This window comes from Spermophilus citellus, assembly GCF_964194105.1.
Source record: "Spermophilus citellus genome assembly, chromosome: X".
Taxonomy (NCBI): Eukaryota; Metazoa; Chordata; class Mammalia; order Rodentia; family Sciuridae; genus Spermophilus; species Spermophilus citellus.
In genome coordinates this window covers 96,430,534-96,450,047 of record NC_138190.1, presented here as the reverse complement: position 1 = coordinate 96,450,047, position 19,514 = coordinate 96,430,534, and the positions used below count along the sequence as shown (strand labels likewise).

Genomic DNA, 19,514 nt, shown 5'->3' with positions numbered 1-19,514 from the left:
ATGGAGATTTTTCTAAAATAGACCATTATCTTAGACCACAAAGGAAAACTTAACAAAATTAAAAAAGACAAAATTTAAAAAATAATTTGCATCTTCCTGGATCATGATGGAACAAAACTAGAAATAAATAGCAAGATAAACTACAGAAATTATAAAAACACAAGTATATTGGACAACATACTTTGAACAAACAGTGAATCATTAAAATTGAGGGGAAACCTAAAAATAAATGAATAAAATAAAGGTATGTGTCCAACTACAGCTAAAAATTATTTTTAAAAATTATATATGTGTGTGTGTGTGTGTGTGTGTGTATTCCTAGTGATCCTTTGAATATCAGTGGTATCAGCTGTGATATCTCCTTTTTCACCTCTGATTTTAGTCACTTGGGTTCTCTCTCTCTTTTTAGTTTAGCTGAGGATTTTGTGAATTTTATTTATCTTTTTAAAGAACCAGTTCCTTGTTATATTGATCCTTTGTTTTATTCTTTTAAACTCTGTTTCATTTATTTCTCTTCTGATCCTTATTTTCCTTCCTGCTACTGATTTGGAGTTTGATTTGTTCTTGTTTTTCTAAGACTTTAAGATGAATCATTAGGATATTTTTTGAGCTCTCTATTTTTTTTAATGTAGGCAGTCATTACTGTAAATTTCCCTCTTGGTTTCACTTTTTCTGTATCATATTGCTTCTTTTATAAAGAAAAAAAGAAACAGTAGCATATAACTCTTCTTTTAGTTTGATAGAATATTACCTCATACAGGGAAGTGTACTTTTTACTTGTGGTGAGAAAGCATAGAGTATAAGGAGTATAAGTATAACTGTAAAAGGAATCACTTTTAATTATTTTATAAATCTGAACATGGTTTATGGTTATCCAAAGTGGTAAACATGAAAAAAGAAAATAAAAATATTAAATAAGAGGAACCTATAAATATTTTCAAAAGGTGCAGGACCACATAATTAATTCAAAATTTTGTTTAGTGATAGTTAGGAAACTGTTTTCCCAAGGACAGCTTAACATAATTTGTAACGAAAATAACTGCAGGTAAAGGTACTACATAAAATATACTCCTAGGAAAATTGAGATCATTGAATAAAAGAGAATTCATGAAATAATGAACCCTCCGAGTTTTAGTAAACCATTTCTTTTGTTTCTTGAAATCTTTGCTAGTCTCTGTACTAATACAATCTGGGAGGTAGGGGTGGGAAGAGTTCAAAACAAAAGAATTGGAGACCAAAATCTGCAGGAAACATTTCTTAAGTACTTATATATTTAGCACAGTGCACATATACTACTAAATTAAATATAATGGTTTACTAATTTTTGATATGTACTTAAAATAATTAATTTGCTTTCAGAGTGGATTATTTTAGTACAAAATATGGATCTATGTAATTATTCAATTCAGAAATAGATGGAGCAATTTTAAACTCAAATTTCTATTTTTTGAAGAGAGGAATCTTCAAGTACTTTGTAGGTTTTTACATGTGGTAAAGAGAGTTCTGTTGAAAAATGTCTATTTTACTGTTGGTATTTGTACACTTTCAAATATATTAATAATATTCAAGCAGTACACAACAGACTTCTAAAATTAGAATTTCTCAAATTTGTCAAGGTGTTTTTGAATACCCAAATTGATGATTGAATGGTTAGTATTGCATTTGTATATGAAATTAAAATCCATTAACACAAAACTAAAATAATAACTCATTATAGATTTGAAAAATATTGCTGAATCAACAAAACATTTTCTTAAGTATTAAATTAGAAGAATAATAAAAGAAAAATATAAAAAGCTTTGTCTTTGTGTGAGCAACATGTAAATGCATTTGACAGACCTTATATCTTTATGAAAACCAGTCTGAACCCTGTATATGAACTTATTGCATAAATAAAGAAATCAAGAAGTAGTGTTTAATTTAACTTATAAGTTCTGATTCCATTATTAAATATGATTCTAAATCATTGTTTTTCTTCCTTAAATGTATCATAAGTTTCAAATGTGATCAGTATGTATGTACCTTTTACATAGAGTTCAATTTTTTTCTATTCATTTATTAATTAATGTTATTTTATCTGGTTATCTAGTTTGTTTTTGGTTTTCAAGTGAAATGAAACAAAAATCACAGAAATAGTATTAAAGTATATGTAAAACACCATTTCCAAGATTCTGCTGGTGTACATCATTTTCTTTTAATTATTGATTTTATTTTATTTTATTTTTTTAAAGAGAGAGTGAGAGAGGGAGAGAGAGAGAGAGAGAGAGAGAGAGAGAGAGAGAGAATTTTAATATTTATTTTTTACTTATCAGCGGACACAACATCTTTGTTTGTATGTGGTGCTGAGAATCGAACCCGGGCCGCACGCATGCCAGGCGAGAGCGCTACCACTTGAGCCACATCCCCAGCCCCAATTATTGATTTTATTGCATCATGATTTTGATAAATTAGCAACTAAAGCTCTTGACAAATCATACGGAGGAAGCTTTGTAATGTTGTGAACAACCAATAAAAAAAAAAAAAAGAATTAAAACCCCATGCTCAAGAAAAAATAAATAAATAAATTAGCAACTAAGAAAAACAAAATTGTATATTAAATCATGCTGGTATATGATTTGTCTGATAGAATACTTTGAGCCAATATTTTATTTAGTATATAAGCATAGGGAACTTAGCAATCAATAACAAGTTTTTTAAAAAAAAAACTTTTTTGATCTTGGAGATTGAACCCAGCAGCTCTTTACCACAGAGCTACATCCCCAGGCCTTTTTTTTTTTTTTTTTTTTTTTTTTAATTTTGAGACAGGGTCTCACTAAGTTGTTTAGGGCCTTGTTAAATTGCTGAGGCTGGCTTTGAACCTGTGATACTTTTGCCTCAGCCTCCCTAATTGCTGGGATTACAGGTGTGTATCAACACACCCACAATATTAGAATATTTATTGATTTTTACTCATAGTTAATTTAAATATTAATATGACAAACATAATATCACTTATTTTTTTCTGCTTAGACCTGTACTTTTTAAATAAATCATGGGAACAACAATTAATAATATTTATCACTTACCCTTGCATATCTAAAACTCAAAATAGACTATTCAACAAATACCCAGTGATATCACAAATTTATTATAAGACTATATATTCCTAGAAACTATATTTTATTAAGAAATAACCAAAATGGTCATGCCTAAATGTTCCATTATTAAATAGCACCTCTCTGTACCCCTCCATGTCTTTGGTATTTATGATGCCCTATTACCTCAATCTTTTTACTCCACGTAATAGATGCCAAGTCCATTTCTTTCTGCTCCATCTTTTTTCTTTTACAATCTCTTTATCTTTACACACGGGGATCATGTAGCTAGGCAACTTTTAGTTTCTTAAAGCATGATCATCTAGAGGATATATGAAGTATGAGATTAATGACTTGTTCATAGTTTTATACACTGTTTATATGCTTAAGATATAAATTAATGCCTGAAGATATTTATGTATATAGCATAGTTGTTAATAAGGATTAAGTGAAATAACCGACCTGAATCATTTAGAGCAATTAAAATCCTTTAAAAAAATGGAAATTATCCTTTGAACTTCGTTGAATTTAGGATTTATGTGTTATGATGATCTGGTACTTAATTACCAACAGCATTAAAATAATTATTAGATATTGAAATAATCATGATTAAATTTGCCTCAATATTACAAAGGAATATATGATGATGGCAGAGCATTTTATTTTTGTCATGAAGAGCAATCTTTCTAAATTATTATAAGTGCTGTCTGAGCATTGTTTATTCACTGATTTTGAAGCTCTGGTAGAGAACACTGAACTAACTGTTGTGAAGTGTTAGAATGACTCAACAGTAAATATTTTAGAGAAGAAAGCAGCAATGATGGAATCCACTTCTCAGATAAGTTCAGACACAGATGGGAAGATTAGATACATCTTGAAAGGAGTACAATAAATAAACCCTTTGTGTAATGACATTTAGTGAAAATACTATGTATATAATTTTAGTACATCAGTGAATCTTTCATTTGGATATTTCAAGTTTCAAAGTATATGGGAAGGAGTCATGTCAGATAGGTCAACAAATGCATCTGCCCCCATTCTGCTTGCCGTGACCAATCCCTTGGAAAGAATTGCGTTCATCAATTGTTCCAGTTTGTCTTTCTCCCAATGTTGTTATCTTTGTTGCAATGGTCTAGTTTCCTTCCTTTCACTGTGGGTACTATCTTATTGTTTATCCAGGATGTGAAAGAAGTTTTGCTTGTGCATGAGAACACCAATACAGAAGTGACATAAAATATTAGGGATGTTGAATGGTGTATATATTTACTTCATGAGGCATTAAATTAATCAGAATGGTGAGAGCCAAGAGGAGTTAGGATAATGGACTGCATATAGCTGTCTTATGATATATATATATATATATATATATATATATATATATATATATATATATGTTATAGATGGACACAATACTTTTATTTTATTTTTTAATGTGGTGCTGAAGATAGAACCCAGTGCCTCATGCATGATGCATGACAGGCGAACACTCTACCACTGAGCCACAGCCACAGCCCCTAGCTGACTTATTTTAATGTAATACTTATATTTGTACTATTTTAATAATTAGTTTTTGTAGTCTATGAACCAGCTATTGACATGGAATTAATTTAAATATGCCACAATGAAATAAGCACTATAATTAATGAAAATGTAACAAGAACTTGAAGGAAATCATGCCTTGGGATTCTTCTGAGAAACCATTTGAATTGTCAGGTGTCTTGACATGCGACTGTTGTCTCAGCTACTTGGAAGGCTGAGGCAGGAGTATTGCTTGAGCCCAGGAGTTCAAGACTGCCTATGCATCAATCTAAGAACTCTGCCTCAAAAAACAAAACATAACAAGAATAGCAACAATAAGGGCAAATCATTTAAACATCGCTTTTGTGGATTGAACATGCTAAAATTGTATATATGAGGTTTACATTCTTTGCCTAATTACATTTTTAACTAATTTGTTAGAGATTATAAAATGACTTCCATTTTTGTTTTTATCTTTAAATTTTTAAGGTGTTTATATTATTTATCCTTTTGCTTTCTCTGGTTGTCTATATTCTGTCTTTCTGAGTACAATTACTACCTACTCAATCACTATGTATTGTTAAAAAGAGGCATCACTGAAATAATAAAGGCTCTATTGGAACTTGTAGAACTTTTTAATTCTATTTATTTATTTTCATTCATTTATTTTCATTCAAACTAACCAGAGTCTATAGTAAGAATGGTTTGTGAGGGCAGGAAAGGGAAAGACATCTAAACTTATCATTTTGTGTAGGCATATTTTCCTTGGATGTCTGAGTTAAATTTATAATGCTTCCATAAAACTAAGCAAAGACTGTTTATATCCATATGTAGTAGCTAAATTTCTTTCTTTTTTTTAAGAGAGAGAGAGAGAGAGAGAGAGGAGAGAGAGAAAGTGAGAGAGAGAGAGAGAGAATTTTTTAATATTTATTTTTCAGTTTTTGGTGGACACAACATCTTTATTTCATTTTATGTGGTGCTGAGGCTCGAAGCCAGCACCCCACACATTCCAGGCAAGCACATTACTGCTTGAGCCACATCCCCAGCCGAAGTAGCTAAATTGCTGTAGTGGTCATTAAAGAATTAAATTCAGCATTTTCAAGGAAACCCCTTTTAATGTTAAAGATAAAAATAAATTTTCAAGTAATAAATATAAGGTTTAGAATAGAAATCTGGAGGTGACTTTATTTAAACATGTATATTTACATCCCAGAAGAGGCAGAGTTCAATTCATTATTAAGTAGTTGTAAACATAATTAAAGACATGCTAGAATATTTGCATTATCATATATAAGGTCTAAAAAACAGGAATTTCATCTGTTTTGTTCACTGATGATCTCTTAGTGCCTATAATAGTGTTTGTTTTAGAATTTGATTTATAAGTATTTGTTGGATAAGTGAATACACCCTCATGAATTCAATTCACCCAAAACTAATTATAAAATAGAGGATAAATATCCTTTTTAGGTAGTTAAATGTGTATCCACTTAAGCTTTAAAAATATATTTCTTTTTCTACAACATCTTTATTGATTTTGAATACCCCTGTAATAATTTAAAGTGATGAAAAACATTTTAAAATGTATGATTATATAATGTTATTTAAGGTAGTATAGAACAGAGGAGAAGGGGACTTCTAGGAATTAAGTCTGGATCTTAATTCTTTTTCTTGTGTAGATACTGCAACATGCATGTAATGTTTTTAAAAATGGTATGTAGTATTCTTCTACCAGTTGTAATAATCTGTAATACCTAAGGGTAGAATAAGAATATTGATAGTTTCAATTCCATTTGTCACCATCTCATTTTTATTTTTCCTAATGTTTGCATGGTATTTATAAAATCACACAGTCATTAAAATTTTAGAGGTCCTAGATTCATAGTGTATAAGACATGCATGGATGTGTGCATATGAATTCATAGCATCAATGAGATATTTAAAATCTCACATTCATAACAGAGTAGAAAACTAATAATTCACAAGAGACCAAGTCTTGAGAACAGGTTTCTATATTATGTAGTCCCTATGCTCATCATTGAGCAAATGTTGCTAAAAATATTCTACAGTCTTTTCATGTTGTTTACTATTATAGAGAATGTTTTCAGCATTCGTATTTTTAACTATTACACTGAAAAGGTTTTATAAATGACACCAAGTAATCAACAAGAAGGTACCTATAGTATATAATTTTCAATATACCTATAATATATATTTCTCAAATTTTGCCAACAAAATTCATAAAATGAGAAGTTTAACATTCAACTACTTCAACTCTTGGTATCATTCATGATCTAAAGTATCTCAATTGTTGAAACATATCCATTTATTCTGTTACTGATTGCAAAAAGAAAGATTTCTTTTTTTCCCTTTTCTGTTTTTCAACATTTCTGCATGCCTGTTTTAAAAATGCAGATATATATCTATGCAGTGGGGCATTTTAATATAATACATTTTCTGGCATAATTATAGCACATTATCCTTAGCTATATATATTTTGTGATATATATATATATATATATATATAATCACAAATCCTCCTTTTTTAGAACCATTACTAAAACTTTGTTAATATTATTGATTACCAATAAATATTGAGAACTCCCTTATTAGATGTTTGTATGCATTGATACTTTTCTGTACTGGAATCTCAAAGGACCATCTTTCCACCTATTTTTTAAAACTGTGGAATGCTTTGATATCTGCATTAACCATTGTTTAATTATAAATATATATATATATATATATATATATATATATATATATATATATATATAAAAAACATCTGATTTGGTTCAGTGCAGTGGAATACAAATTTTATTTTGTGTTACCATTTTACGTACCACTAACATCTGGAAGCACATTAGAAAACTTTGTGATGCTAGAGATAAAGAAATTCTAATATGTCAAATTAAGATTATATGAAGCCAATCAAACTGAAAATATGAATTGGTAATTAAGAAAGGAAAATGAAGAAAATAATTTTCAAATTATAAGAAAATTTGAATTATTTATTGAATTTGACCATAAGAATGAGAACTGAAACAACCTGGTATAGTTCAGTGAGTGCAAAGAATAAGCAAGTGGTTAAAAAAAATCAACCAAAGATATTGTTTTGACTCACTTTGCCCTGGCCAAAATGATATTAAGTGCCTTATTTTTAATGTTTTTTAAAAATATTCGGTTTTGACAAATAATTATGTATATTTTGGGGAATGATATGAATTTTTAATCTATGTAATCATTTTAGAAAGATTTGATCAAGCTAATTAATATATATATGGCACCTCATCAATATGTGTTTTTTAGCGAGAATATCAAGCTATTCTTTTAGCAATTTTCAAATATACAAAACAATGCCTTTAGATTTTTAAACCCTAGTTGAGCTGTTCTTTGTATTTGGTCAATTTCTGTCAGTTTGTAGATGTGAAATTTCACTTTCCTATGGACTATCTTCTGTAATATGAAAACATAAATTCTCAGAATAAGAATGTTGTTCAATTCAAATTCCTTGAGTTGTAGGATGTCACCTACTAAATGTATAATCTAATCTCAGTATGTAGACCTAATGCCTAAATTAGACTCAATGAAAATTAGACATAAATACCTGCTTCTGTGTCATTAATACCTGCAAAGATAAGGGATTTACTATCACCTGAAAAATATTTTTTTTTCCACAGAATGCTTGAATAAGCAGCTGTTTATGTTGTTCAAAATGTTGCCTTCTTGTAACTTATATCTATTTTTGTTTTTCTCATCCAAAGAAAGCAAGCTCCAACACCCTTGACATATAATGGTTTCCTCCAGAGTTTAGCCATTGGCACATTAACTCCTCTTCCCAAACACTTTTTTTTCAATTCAAATTTCCTGAGTCCTTCATTTGTCATTGACTACTTTTATGGAAATAAAGTATAACTGTTTGGAGCCTAAATCTTAAAATATGGACTACTGCATAAAATATATATTGCAAATAAAATAATTGAATTTGAAATTCATATTATAACAAAAATAATATTTTTGTGATTGGTAACAAATATTTCATTTTCAATAACTATTGAATTAAATATTTCAATTATTTGTTTTAGCTTTAAGTATTTTGGTAAATTAAAATATCTTTTATGTATTTTATCAATAATGGACACTTACAAATACCTTATGTCTCTTAATTACTATAGATATCTTGCTTCGTTTATTTTTCTTGTTAATGTAAAAATGTATATTTGATTTAAAACAATTTGTTGTTAATTTATTTAACACTTTTAATTTTGCTAATATTTCATTTAATCGTTTTTAATTTACAAAGAAGTCTTCAGATAACACGCATTTTTATGATTGGCTGCCTAATAATTTATTTTTCTCCCTCTTCTTTTTTCTCCTCTCCTCTTCCCCCTGCCCCCCTCCTCTCCTCCTCCTCCTCTTCTTCTCCTTCTCCTTCTCCTTCTTCTTCTTCTCTTCTCTCTCCTCTCTCCTGTCTTTTCTATTTGTCAGTTTTCTGTGGGTTGATACAGAGAACCATCACAATCGTGCCTGGTATGGACTTGTTGTCCGGGACGTATATATTTGCGGTCCTGTTAGCATGCGTCGTGTTTCAGTCTGGCGCCCAGGAGAAAAACTACACCGTCCGAGAAGAAATGCCAGAAAACGTCCTGATAGGCGACTTGTTGAAAGACCTCAATTTGTCGCTAATTCCCGACAAGTCCTTAACGTCTCCAATGCAGTTCAAGCTCGTGTACAAGACAGGGGATGTGCCACTGATTCGTATTGAAGAGGGTACTGGTGAGATCTTCACTACTGGCGCTCGCATTGATCGTGAGAAATTATGTGCTGGTATCATGATGGATGCCCATTGCTTTTACGAAGTGGAGGTTGCTGTTTTGCCGGATGAAATATTTAGACTGGTTAAGATACGTTTTCTGATAGAAGACATAAATGATAATGCACCGTTATTCCCAGCGACAGTTATCAACATCTCAATTCCAGAGAATTCAGCTATAAACTCTCGGTATGCTCTCCCAGCGGCCATTGATCCTGACACAGGAATAAACGGAGTTCAAAATTACCAACTAATTAAGGTACGTTTTTAAACCACTTTTTGTTGAAGATGTTATTTCATTTTTAAAAGATAGAAAGGATCTTATTGTACTTCAAATTTTGAGTAAGCCATCGCCTCAGTTTTTCAAAGTTTAAGCAAAGCATACTCGAGAAAATTCATCAGTACACTTTGTGCAATTACATGGGATTTATTAACTTTCTCTTTTAAAAATATATTCTAGCTGTAGTTGAATACAATACCTTTATTTTACTTATTTATTTTTATGTGGTGCTGAGGATCGAACCCAGGGTTTTACACGTGTGAGGCAATGGCTGTACTGCTGAGCCACAACCCCAGTCCAAGGGACTTATTAATTTTCATTGTACCTATAATCATTTCCAAACATTTGTATTTCCTTAAATAATTATAGAGGTTACACAAGGAATTAAGCTTGGCTACTTAAGCTTGCCCAATATCCTAATTTTAATCTGTGTAGTATGCCTCTGCCAGAAACTTGACCAAAATAAGCAAATCAAAGCATTAAGAATGAATCAACAAAACTATCAAAAATTTTTTTGGTTATTTTAGATAGAAAACTATATCTTGTCATTTGAAAAGATGTCAAATAATCTATATGAGGGGTGAATAAAACATTTTTATCACCAGCATTTCTGAATATGTATAGATTAATGAGACATTTTTCATGTGATTTCAAGTTAACGTAAGATCTTTAAGTATCTTATGAATCATTAAAGTAAAATTAAATTTTAGAAAATTTACTATTAAAATATTTTCATTTTGTTTCAATTCCTTGAAGACACATTATTCAATTAATACAAAACATAATTTTTCCATTTAGCGCAAAAAAATTCAGTTTTGACTAGATTTCAGCCTGGGGAGGGGAAGAATAGTAGAATATGTGGTATTCTTCAATATAGGTACAGAAGGGCCACATTTACTAAGTACATGGGCAATTACTAAAAATTATCATAGACAATAGTAGAAACCTCAGATTTGGGTATGTGAAATACTAGAATTTACTTTATTGTTCTTGGAAAATACATACAAAAGAACAAGTGTACAGCTTTCATACTGATGTAATTAGAGGATTTTCAAAATTTATAAATATTCTCTGTTTACTTAATGTAAGACTATGATTGACATGACTGTTTTAAATTATTCAAAGAACACATAACTATGATATTCTGACATTTATTATCTTAAGGTTTTAGGCCTGGAGTATGTATACTATGAGAAAACTGATCAACAAATGACAATGTATATTATAAAGATACATATTTGTTTATATGTACTGTATTAATCAGCTTTTTGTCATTGTGGCTAAACCACCTTCCCAAAGAAAACAATTTAGAGGAGGAAGGATTTATTTTGTCTTATAATTTCATATATTTCATTCCATGATCTTTGGGCTTTATTGTTTTGGCCTGAAGCAATACAGAACAATATGGCAGAAGAGTGTAAAAAAGTCTGCTCATAAAATACCCTTAGAGGCCATGTCCCTAGAAACATACTTCCTCCAATTAGGTCCCACCTCCTACAGTTTCCATTACCTCCAAATGGTCTGTTGAAATTACTAAATCATCAAATGGATAAATCCTCTGACAAGTTTAGAACCTTCAAGATCCAATCATTTCCTGAAAGCCTCACCTCTGAACATTGCTATACTGACAAACAAGCCTTCAACACATGAGTTTTTGGGGGACATTTATATCCAAACCATAACAAATAAGTTCAGAAATTGAAGACTACAAATCTCTTGAGTGAAGAATTCAAGTAAAAGACAGGTTTATCTGAGTATATAAGGTAAAATTAGAGAAGGGTTAGAATATCCATAAATAAGCTTTTATAGGTCAGAACCTTACAGTCCATCTCCTTATCTCATGAAATGAAAAGTATATGTGGAAGTGAGAAAGATACAGATCACAGTTTTTTGCTAAACTCCTACTAAATATGCTACCTCCTACTTAATCCTTCTGATTTTTAATTTCTTCAATTGAAATATGTGAATGATGACATAATTCTTATAGAGGTAAAATTGGGAAGATAAGCACTAATTATAGAGTAGATATATCAGCATTAAATGTTTTTGGAGATGCTTTATAATATTAGACTACTTCTATAAATGTGAGGCTTATCACCTTAATTTATAAATTGTGTATCAGAATGGATACCCCTATAGCTATATGATTTTGGTCATTGATAGACATTCTATAATCTGTGATATCCAAAATGGTAGCCACTAGGACCATGTGGCTACTGAGTAGTTGAAATATGGTAGCACTATTAAGGAATTGAATTTTAATTAAATTTTGTTTTAATTTTAATAGCCATAAGTAGTTACTGGTTAGCATGTTGGAAAGCACAGCCTAAACAAAAATAATTTATTTTGAAATTGTAACTGGTAGGCCAAATAAAAAATGGGACCTTAGCAAATTGAAATCAACTATTAGCAAAAGGCTCTCTCCACCTGATATTGTGACAAACATCTTAAAATTCATTTTTGTACAAGGAATAATTTTGTTATTTTTCCCTCAGATTAATGAACTTTCAAGAAAATTCTGATTATTTTTGAAAGCTACTAAACAAATTCAAATATAACAAGTCGACCTGCTGACATAATTTCAGCTTTATTAAAAAGTATTTTCCTTTGACTTATGTTGAAAGTATGTCAACTAATGACAAAAAGACAGGCTCACTATAGGTTTTTAAGATAAGTTGAAATAGCAATGCTCTAAAGTTTCTTTCTGCGTTAGAAGGAGTAATAAGCCTAAAGTAACTATAGAGTATACCTAACACACTGGGGCATCTCCATGGCCTCATGGACAAATACTGTTCTGAGAGCTTGTTAAAAATAATGAGAATAGAACACAAAGCATAGCCCCAGGTGTGCAGAGGGCCATGACATGGGTTACATTCACAGAATGCACTTTGACTTGCAAAAAGACCCTATCATGAAAGTGGCATGTATGCTGGGGAAAGGAGAGTTAAAGAAAAAGAAACATGTTTTGATTCATCAATAAACTTTACTAAATTTTACAATTTGAAAGTAAGTAGGCCAACCATAAAAAATTTATTTTAAAAGACCCCTGTCTTGAAAAATAGGATGAGAATTTAATTAATATTAATTTGCTCTACTTTTGTTGAATAGATAAGAATAGCAAAATCACAGTTTATGCTAACTAGGGTAATCTAAAATGTATATGAAAAGTTCAAATAGCAAAGGGAGAGAAAGGGGGAAAAGTAGAGAAATATTCTAGGAAAAATTAGGTAAATTCATAGATATAAAAGAGTTCTGCTATTGACAATATTATTACTCACTGAAATTAAAATTAGTGGTAGAAAAGATTTATTAAATATCAAAACTGTACATAATAAATCATAAAGACTTAAAACATAATTTATTTCAAATTTTTAATTAATATATAAATATTTAATTTAGTTTATATTTTGTTACTTTGGGTATGCCTTATCATAAACAAGAAATGTATTATTATTCCACATTTAAAATAATTGGAAAATGAAATTCAGAATATTAGTATGTTTTGCTTATGATCATAAGATATATAAATGAAAACAGAATATGGTAGACTCCTAGATTTTATTAAGAAATATCCCCGAGAGAGGAATCATAGCTAATTCATGATACAAGAGGAAGACAGTGAAAGAAGAAAAAGAAAAGAGTGTGCAATGAAAGATTAAAGTTATTACTAATTAATTCCATCTGATAAAAGGAAACATAGGTTAAAATAAAATGTATCCGTTTGACCTTTGTAAGGATAATTTTGACTTTAAAATGATATCATATTATTTTCTACAGAAAAAATTTATCTCTAGGAATTCTTGATTTGGCAATTTTATATAAATTTAGTTCTGACATATCCTTTTCCAGGATTTCAAGTAAAGTCATGCTGCAATGAGATGAGAATCCTTCATGATATTTTGATATAATTTGCCTTAATTTGGACTCTGTTAAATAGTGATATCTACATACATTTCTCTAGGTATTCATATATATATATATATATATATATATATATATATATATATATATAATGTACACACACACACATAAGTGTATATGCATTTGCACTTGAGTGTATACACATAAGTCTGCACATACATACATACATACATATTCATAGTACACTGTACATATTGGTATTTGAAGGAGTTATCAGTCAGGAATAGGAAATTACAGTACTTAGTCTCTAAAAATGTTTAGTATTCCAATGCCCTGTTATTTTAAAAGCTCTTTTTCATATTCTAAGTTTTATTGACAGGAAGCCAGCATTTTCACTAAGATAAATATACTTAAAGCACCCAATCTGACTTAGGATATGTATATAAACCACAGAGACGTACTTCTTCCTATGATTGGAACTCAGGGGAAATTAGTTTGTGTAATGATGTTACATACATCTTCATTTTCTGCTTCAGATTTCCATCTTCCCTGTCAGGTATCAGCAGTAAAATTCCCATACTGGCTCACTCACTGAAAGTATGCGTTTCATTGTGAGAGGCATGAAAATGTTTCCAAGACTGACATTTGTGCTGACAGAGCATGAAGATCAACTATTTTTTCCCCAGATTAGTGATCTCACCCAAATCCCCAACTTGTTTCTGCAATCCCTTAAACAAGCCTCATCTTTAACATTGACCTCAGAAGATAATTTAAACTGGCATAGTCCTTTTACCTAGACAAGATCGTCAGGCCGTTGTTTCTATTTTAATTAAAAATCTTCAGACTTGGAATTACAATACTAACTTTCAGTTAGATTTGTTTTGAAATCTATGGTTAGAAAATACAAATTGTGAAAATTATCTTATATCATTAGATTTATTAATATTGATTCAAATTGCTGAGTATGAGGCATCAAATGATTTATCATGGAGACAAACAGCAAAAGAACATTATTATTCTGATAGAATAATATATTTTAACTAGAGTTCAAAAGGTGTGTAACATAAGAAAGGAATAAAGATTCATTAATGCTATTATGGGAAGAATGTACAAAAATGTGTATAACAGTGTTAGATTGCTTACTTGATTCCAAGGGACTCATAAGAGTTGAGTAAAATTATTTCCTCGTTTTTTCCAAGTATAAAGTGAAGTTTCACTTAGAAGTTCAAGCTTTCAGCTTTAAGATTACTTGATTTGATATTCTCTGAACTCTGTGATGTGCAGATTAACATTTTTGATCTGCGCTGAAAAGCAAAAAAGAGGACAATCAAATGCTAATGATTACTAGGTCCCTGAAAGCTGAGGTTATCATAGTGTACCTCCAGTGGGGAAAAATGACACATAATATTCATTCTTTTCATGAATGACTCTTTATTCATGCTGTCAGGTCTTATTTAAATGAGAGCATAACACTAATAGGATTAAGTAACATTTGACTTTATTCAGAAACCTGGTTGTATTCATAGCTCAAAAATGGTTGATATTAAATATACCTGTTATTAATAGTCCCACATGAAATAATATGTGCTGGATGCTTTATATTGCTCAATTCTAGAGTATCAATTTATAAATTCATAAGTGTATAAATCGAAACTCTCAAGAACAAATTCATTTCTACATCTGATTAATTTTTCACATTGTTCACCTTAACATAATATTAGCAGCTAACTATAAAAAGCACTGTTAATTTTTGTTAATTTTAGGTTCAGACTTATCAGTCCATTATTCCACTACTTACATTTCTAAATAATAATCTTTTCATTGCTTACTTTTATGGCTGCCAAAGGTAATAACTTAAAAACTGAAGATAAAATATATTTAAACAAAACAAAATTAATTGATATGGAACTTAATTGTAACATTGCATTTGGTTACTCGGATTGAGCTGCTTTTCATAATTCTGGTTAATGCTAATAATCTAAGATAATCAATATTTAAGGTGTATAATTTGCTTGGCATAAATTTTTCTTTTTTTCTCTACACAATTTTCTATTGAAAATAATGATGAGTATCTTATTAGGTGTTGGGGAAACACCCTTTTAGTAACTGAAATATAATATTTTAATCTTAGATTTTAAAAAATAATGAATGGGTAAAGTTTTTATATCAGAGGTGATAATAATACCTTTATCACAAGTGATGTTCAAAACAATAAGATCATTCTGGGGAAAACTTTAGCATAAACTTTTATCAAGCTCTGTAGGCTTGGATCATTTTTGATGAATATTTTTCTGTAGCTAAAAATATAAAAAAGAAACATAGTTCTCATTTAAAAATAAAATACTACAGGAATTAATATTCTCTCATCTTCATAAAATTAATAAACTGTGGTAAATAAATCATTAGATAATATAATAGATCACATTGATTATTTTGAACACATGTTAAATTTTACTAGACTTTTATTGAAGTGTCTTTTAGTTTCCTAATGCAAGTAGAAGTTACTGGAGGAAGGCCAATATTGAGGTTTAATTAAATTACATTACTCAGCCTAATTTTCTTAACTATTTAAAAATGTTCTTTACTAATTGATTTTTCTTGTACAGATTATATATTCACTAATCTTATTCTACACATATATTACAAAGTGCTTTGTCCATAAAAATGCTAGATATTCATTACTAGAGAGCTAACTACAACAAAACAAAGCACACACAAACACACATACATACAAAGATGCATATTCCAGCAATAAAATGTTGCAAATATAAGCTGTTCATATATTTCTCATTTGATATGATATGTAGGAGATAATTCTAGATATATAATCATTAGAAATCTGTTGCTTAGTTTTTAATACATTGGAAGAATGTTTAGTGTTATTATACTCTAATTGCTGCATGCACATACCTTTTTATTTGTAGGAAAAGAAAAGTAGTATTAACTTACATAACAGGAAAAGAAATATTAGAATAGTGTGAACTTTGCATTATTAAATGAAATGAAATACTTTAGTACTACAGTTCTTCAGATTATCCAACTAAATTTAAGCTTTTGTTGTTGTTGTTGTTGTTTCACTAGGGATTGAACCCAGGAACTCTTAACCATTGAACCATATTCCTGGCTCTTTATTTTGAATTTCTGCTGAGGGCCTCACTAAGTTGCTGAGTCTAGTCTTGAAATTGCAATCTTCCTTTATCAAGCCCCAGAGTCTCATGCCCCACTAGCTTGTTTCTAAATCTCCTATAATCTGAGATCTTATGTAGAGAATTGTGATGAACATTTCTTACTCTTTTGCTTATTTTATATATAAAAGTCTATCATCAGAATCTTCTCCAATAGAATGAAGTAAAATTGTAAATAATAGAAAGCTGTTCTATTATTTTGTCTTAGTTGTAACAGGAACTGACTACGAACATTTTAGTCTTAATTCCCATCATCAACATTTAACACAAATTTAATTGCCGCAGTCTTGGCTGGGCACAGAATCACGAGCCACCACAGCTTTGTAGATTCAAACAGCAATTCTTTATTCCTGAACTCACACCGGCCTCCACACACGTTCTGGGGCAATCCCAGTTCTGCTGCCGCCCAATTCACCTACTACACGAGGCTTTTTTTCCCAAAATGCTCTCTGAATCTCACGAGAGCTCAATGGGAGCTCAGGTAGCAGGAACGCCCTATTTCCAGCAGCAATAATCCTCAATATCGAACTTCCCTAAAACCCAAGGTCTTAAACTGGGAACGCCCTAAACCCAACGACCGGGATACTATACTTCCTCAAACTGCAGGATACACCCTAATCCTGGATCCACCCTCGTCCTTGAGTAGGGTCATCTTTCTCAAACACACATGCAAGGTCACAGCAAATTTAACATGGGGTACGCTGGCAAGGAAATTTCGATGCGTCATTCCTACTTGGTAATGGCCCTCAGCATTTAATGAGTGACCAACATACAAAGTCTTAAGGGATAAAAATATGTTTGAAAAATAGCCACTCTCCACAAGGAGCTTAATAATAGGCATTATTGTTAATTTTTTATACTAATGATAGTAAGCAGAAAAAAACCCATTTATTATATTAAAAGAACATTTTACCTTGAATTGTTAATGCAGCCATTAAGAACAAGGGATTGTTTTAACTCTTTATATTCACAGAAATATAGAAGTCTACTTTTAGGAGATGTTTACCAAGAATGTTCCAGTAATTTATGGCATTCTATTTAGTTACTGGGTCTGCAATTATGGCAATGACATTTTTTGCCAACATTTCTCTGCAAAATTCTTTCAGACCAGAAGTAAAACATTTGGATGACAACACTAATTCCTGAGTTAGTGGTGGTAATTATATGAGTTTTTATTATCTTAATTCTAAAACTTGGTATATTTGTTTCCAATTTCCCTCCTATTTAATAAAGAAAATGAAAATTAATTTAATAAGCATAAGAATTGATGAAATAAGAAAAATCCATAAGATTTCCTGAGTGCCTTGAAGAAAAGTGTTCTATATACAATACTTATTTGTTTTACTGTATAATTTAGGATTATAGTCTTTCCCAATTTTTCCAAGACCTGATGCTTTCTACTCTTTAAAAAGCTCATTTTATAACCTAAACTTAGTATTTCATACATATTTTATGATGTGTACAGAGAAGAATATGACTGCATTATTCTATTTCTCAATCAATGCCACTGGCTCCACATTTACTTCTGGATCTAGTTCAATTAAAAATGTCTTCCATTTACCTTCTTTAGCTTATCTCTTGAATCAAATGTCTCCTTTTCATTTTTCTATGCTTCCTCCTGGCCCTCCATATGACTGTGGTACTGCTAATATGAGTACTTTCTCATATACTGCTTCTACCATCTGGAATTGCTTTATTTACATCTCATTCATATGCCATTTTTTCAAAAAAATCAATTTCATTTCTTGTCTTTTTCTTTTTTCATGCTGAGAACTTTTGTGTTTTCCTATCCCTTTTCTATCATGGTTGTCTTTTTGCAGTGAATTTTTTTTTGAAAAGAGCTCAAATATCATATTTATCATTAATCATTCTAAATGAAATATATTTAAAATAACATTTTCAAGCAGGAGATTTGTTTGAATAAGCTTTTCATATAAATTAGTATTTCTTCCTGGTCTATGAGAGGTCTAAGATAACCTCTGAAGACAAGCATTGGCTTAGAAGCATCCATGTAAACTAGTTTGGCTGGGGAAACATAACAGAATAAATAGCCTGATCCCTAAGGACAATGTAACAAGGAAGTATTTGTTGTCAATAATGAAAATTAAAAAGTAAATGGTTAACAGAACAAAATGGTAGTCTAAGTAATCCAGGGATGTATAAATTTAAAAAAAATCAATTTAATGGATTATAAATAAATTAAGAAGTATAGACTTTACAGATTACTTTTATTTGAACATAATGCTTTATTTAAGGCACTGCACGATTACATCAATTAATATGAAAGTTCACGTAGATATCATGTTTAGTTACAATCTAATGAATATTCAATTAACTTCCAGAAATTGAAATATCATCAATAAATAAATAAATATAAAATGAGGGCTAGTTATGATGTTTGAATAAACAATAAGATTATAAGATTGTCTTGTAGAATATTTCATACTCTATTAAGTGATCTCACACTGCTTTTTCTCTGAGGACTTACATATTTAACAGATTTTGTGTATTTTCAGAGGCATTTAAATGTTTTAATTTTACCATGAGGAATTTTATCTTCAGTTATCAACTACAGCCATATCTCCATCAAACATATTGTTTATCCAGATTGCAAATCCAGTATAGAACTATCCATGTTGAAAAAGTAGCAACGACCAGAACCATAGTAATTATATGTTTTTTTTTTTTTTTTTAAACTGGGGAGCTTTACCACTTGAGAGCTACAGCTATATCCCCAGCATTTTGAGACAGGGTCTGGCTAAATTCCTGAGCCTGCCCAAGACTTT

The 19,514-nt window shown here is 30.3% G+C and overlaps 1 protein-coding gene across 4 annotated transcripts in view; it reads left to right on the top strand.

The window, feature by feature from the left end:
• Nucleotides 1-19,514, top strand: part of PCDH11X (protocadherin 11 X-linked) — a gene marked incomplete at its 3' end in the record, with an annotated part of 715,967 nt that overhangs the window by 40,929 nt on the left and 655,524 nt on the right. For 3 of the 4 annotated variants that reach the window (XM_081277633.1, XM_081277635.1, XM_081277632.1), the window contains exon 1: nucleotides 9,107-9,661. In XM_081277633.1, coding sequence (XP_081133759.1) covers nucleotides 9,122-9,661 — 540 coding nt within the window. In that variant the 5' untranslated portion in view covers nucleotides 9,107-9,121. Of the gene's footprint in view, nucleotides 1-9,077; nucleotides 9,662-19,514 lie in introns of those variants that run through there. The other variant, XM_081277634.1, reaches the window with a different exon arrangement.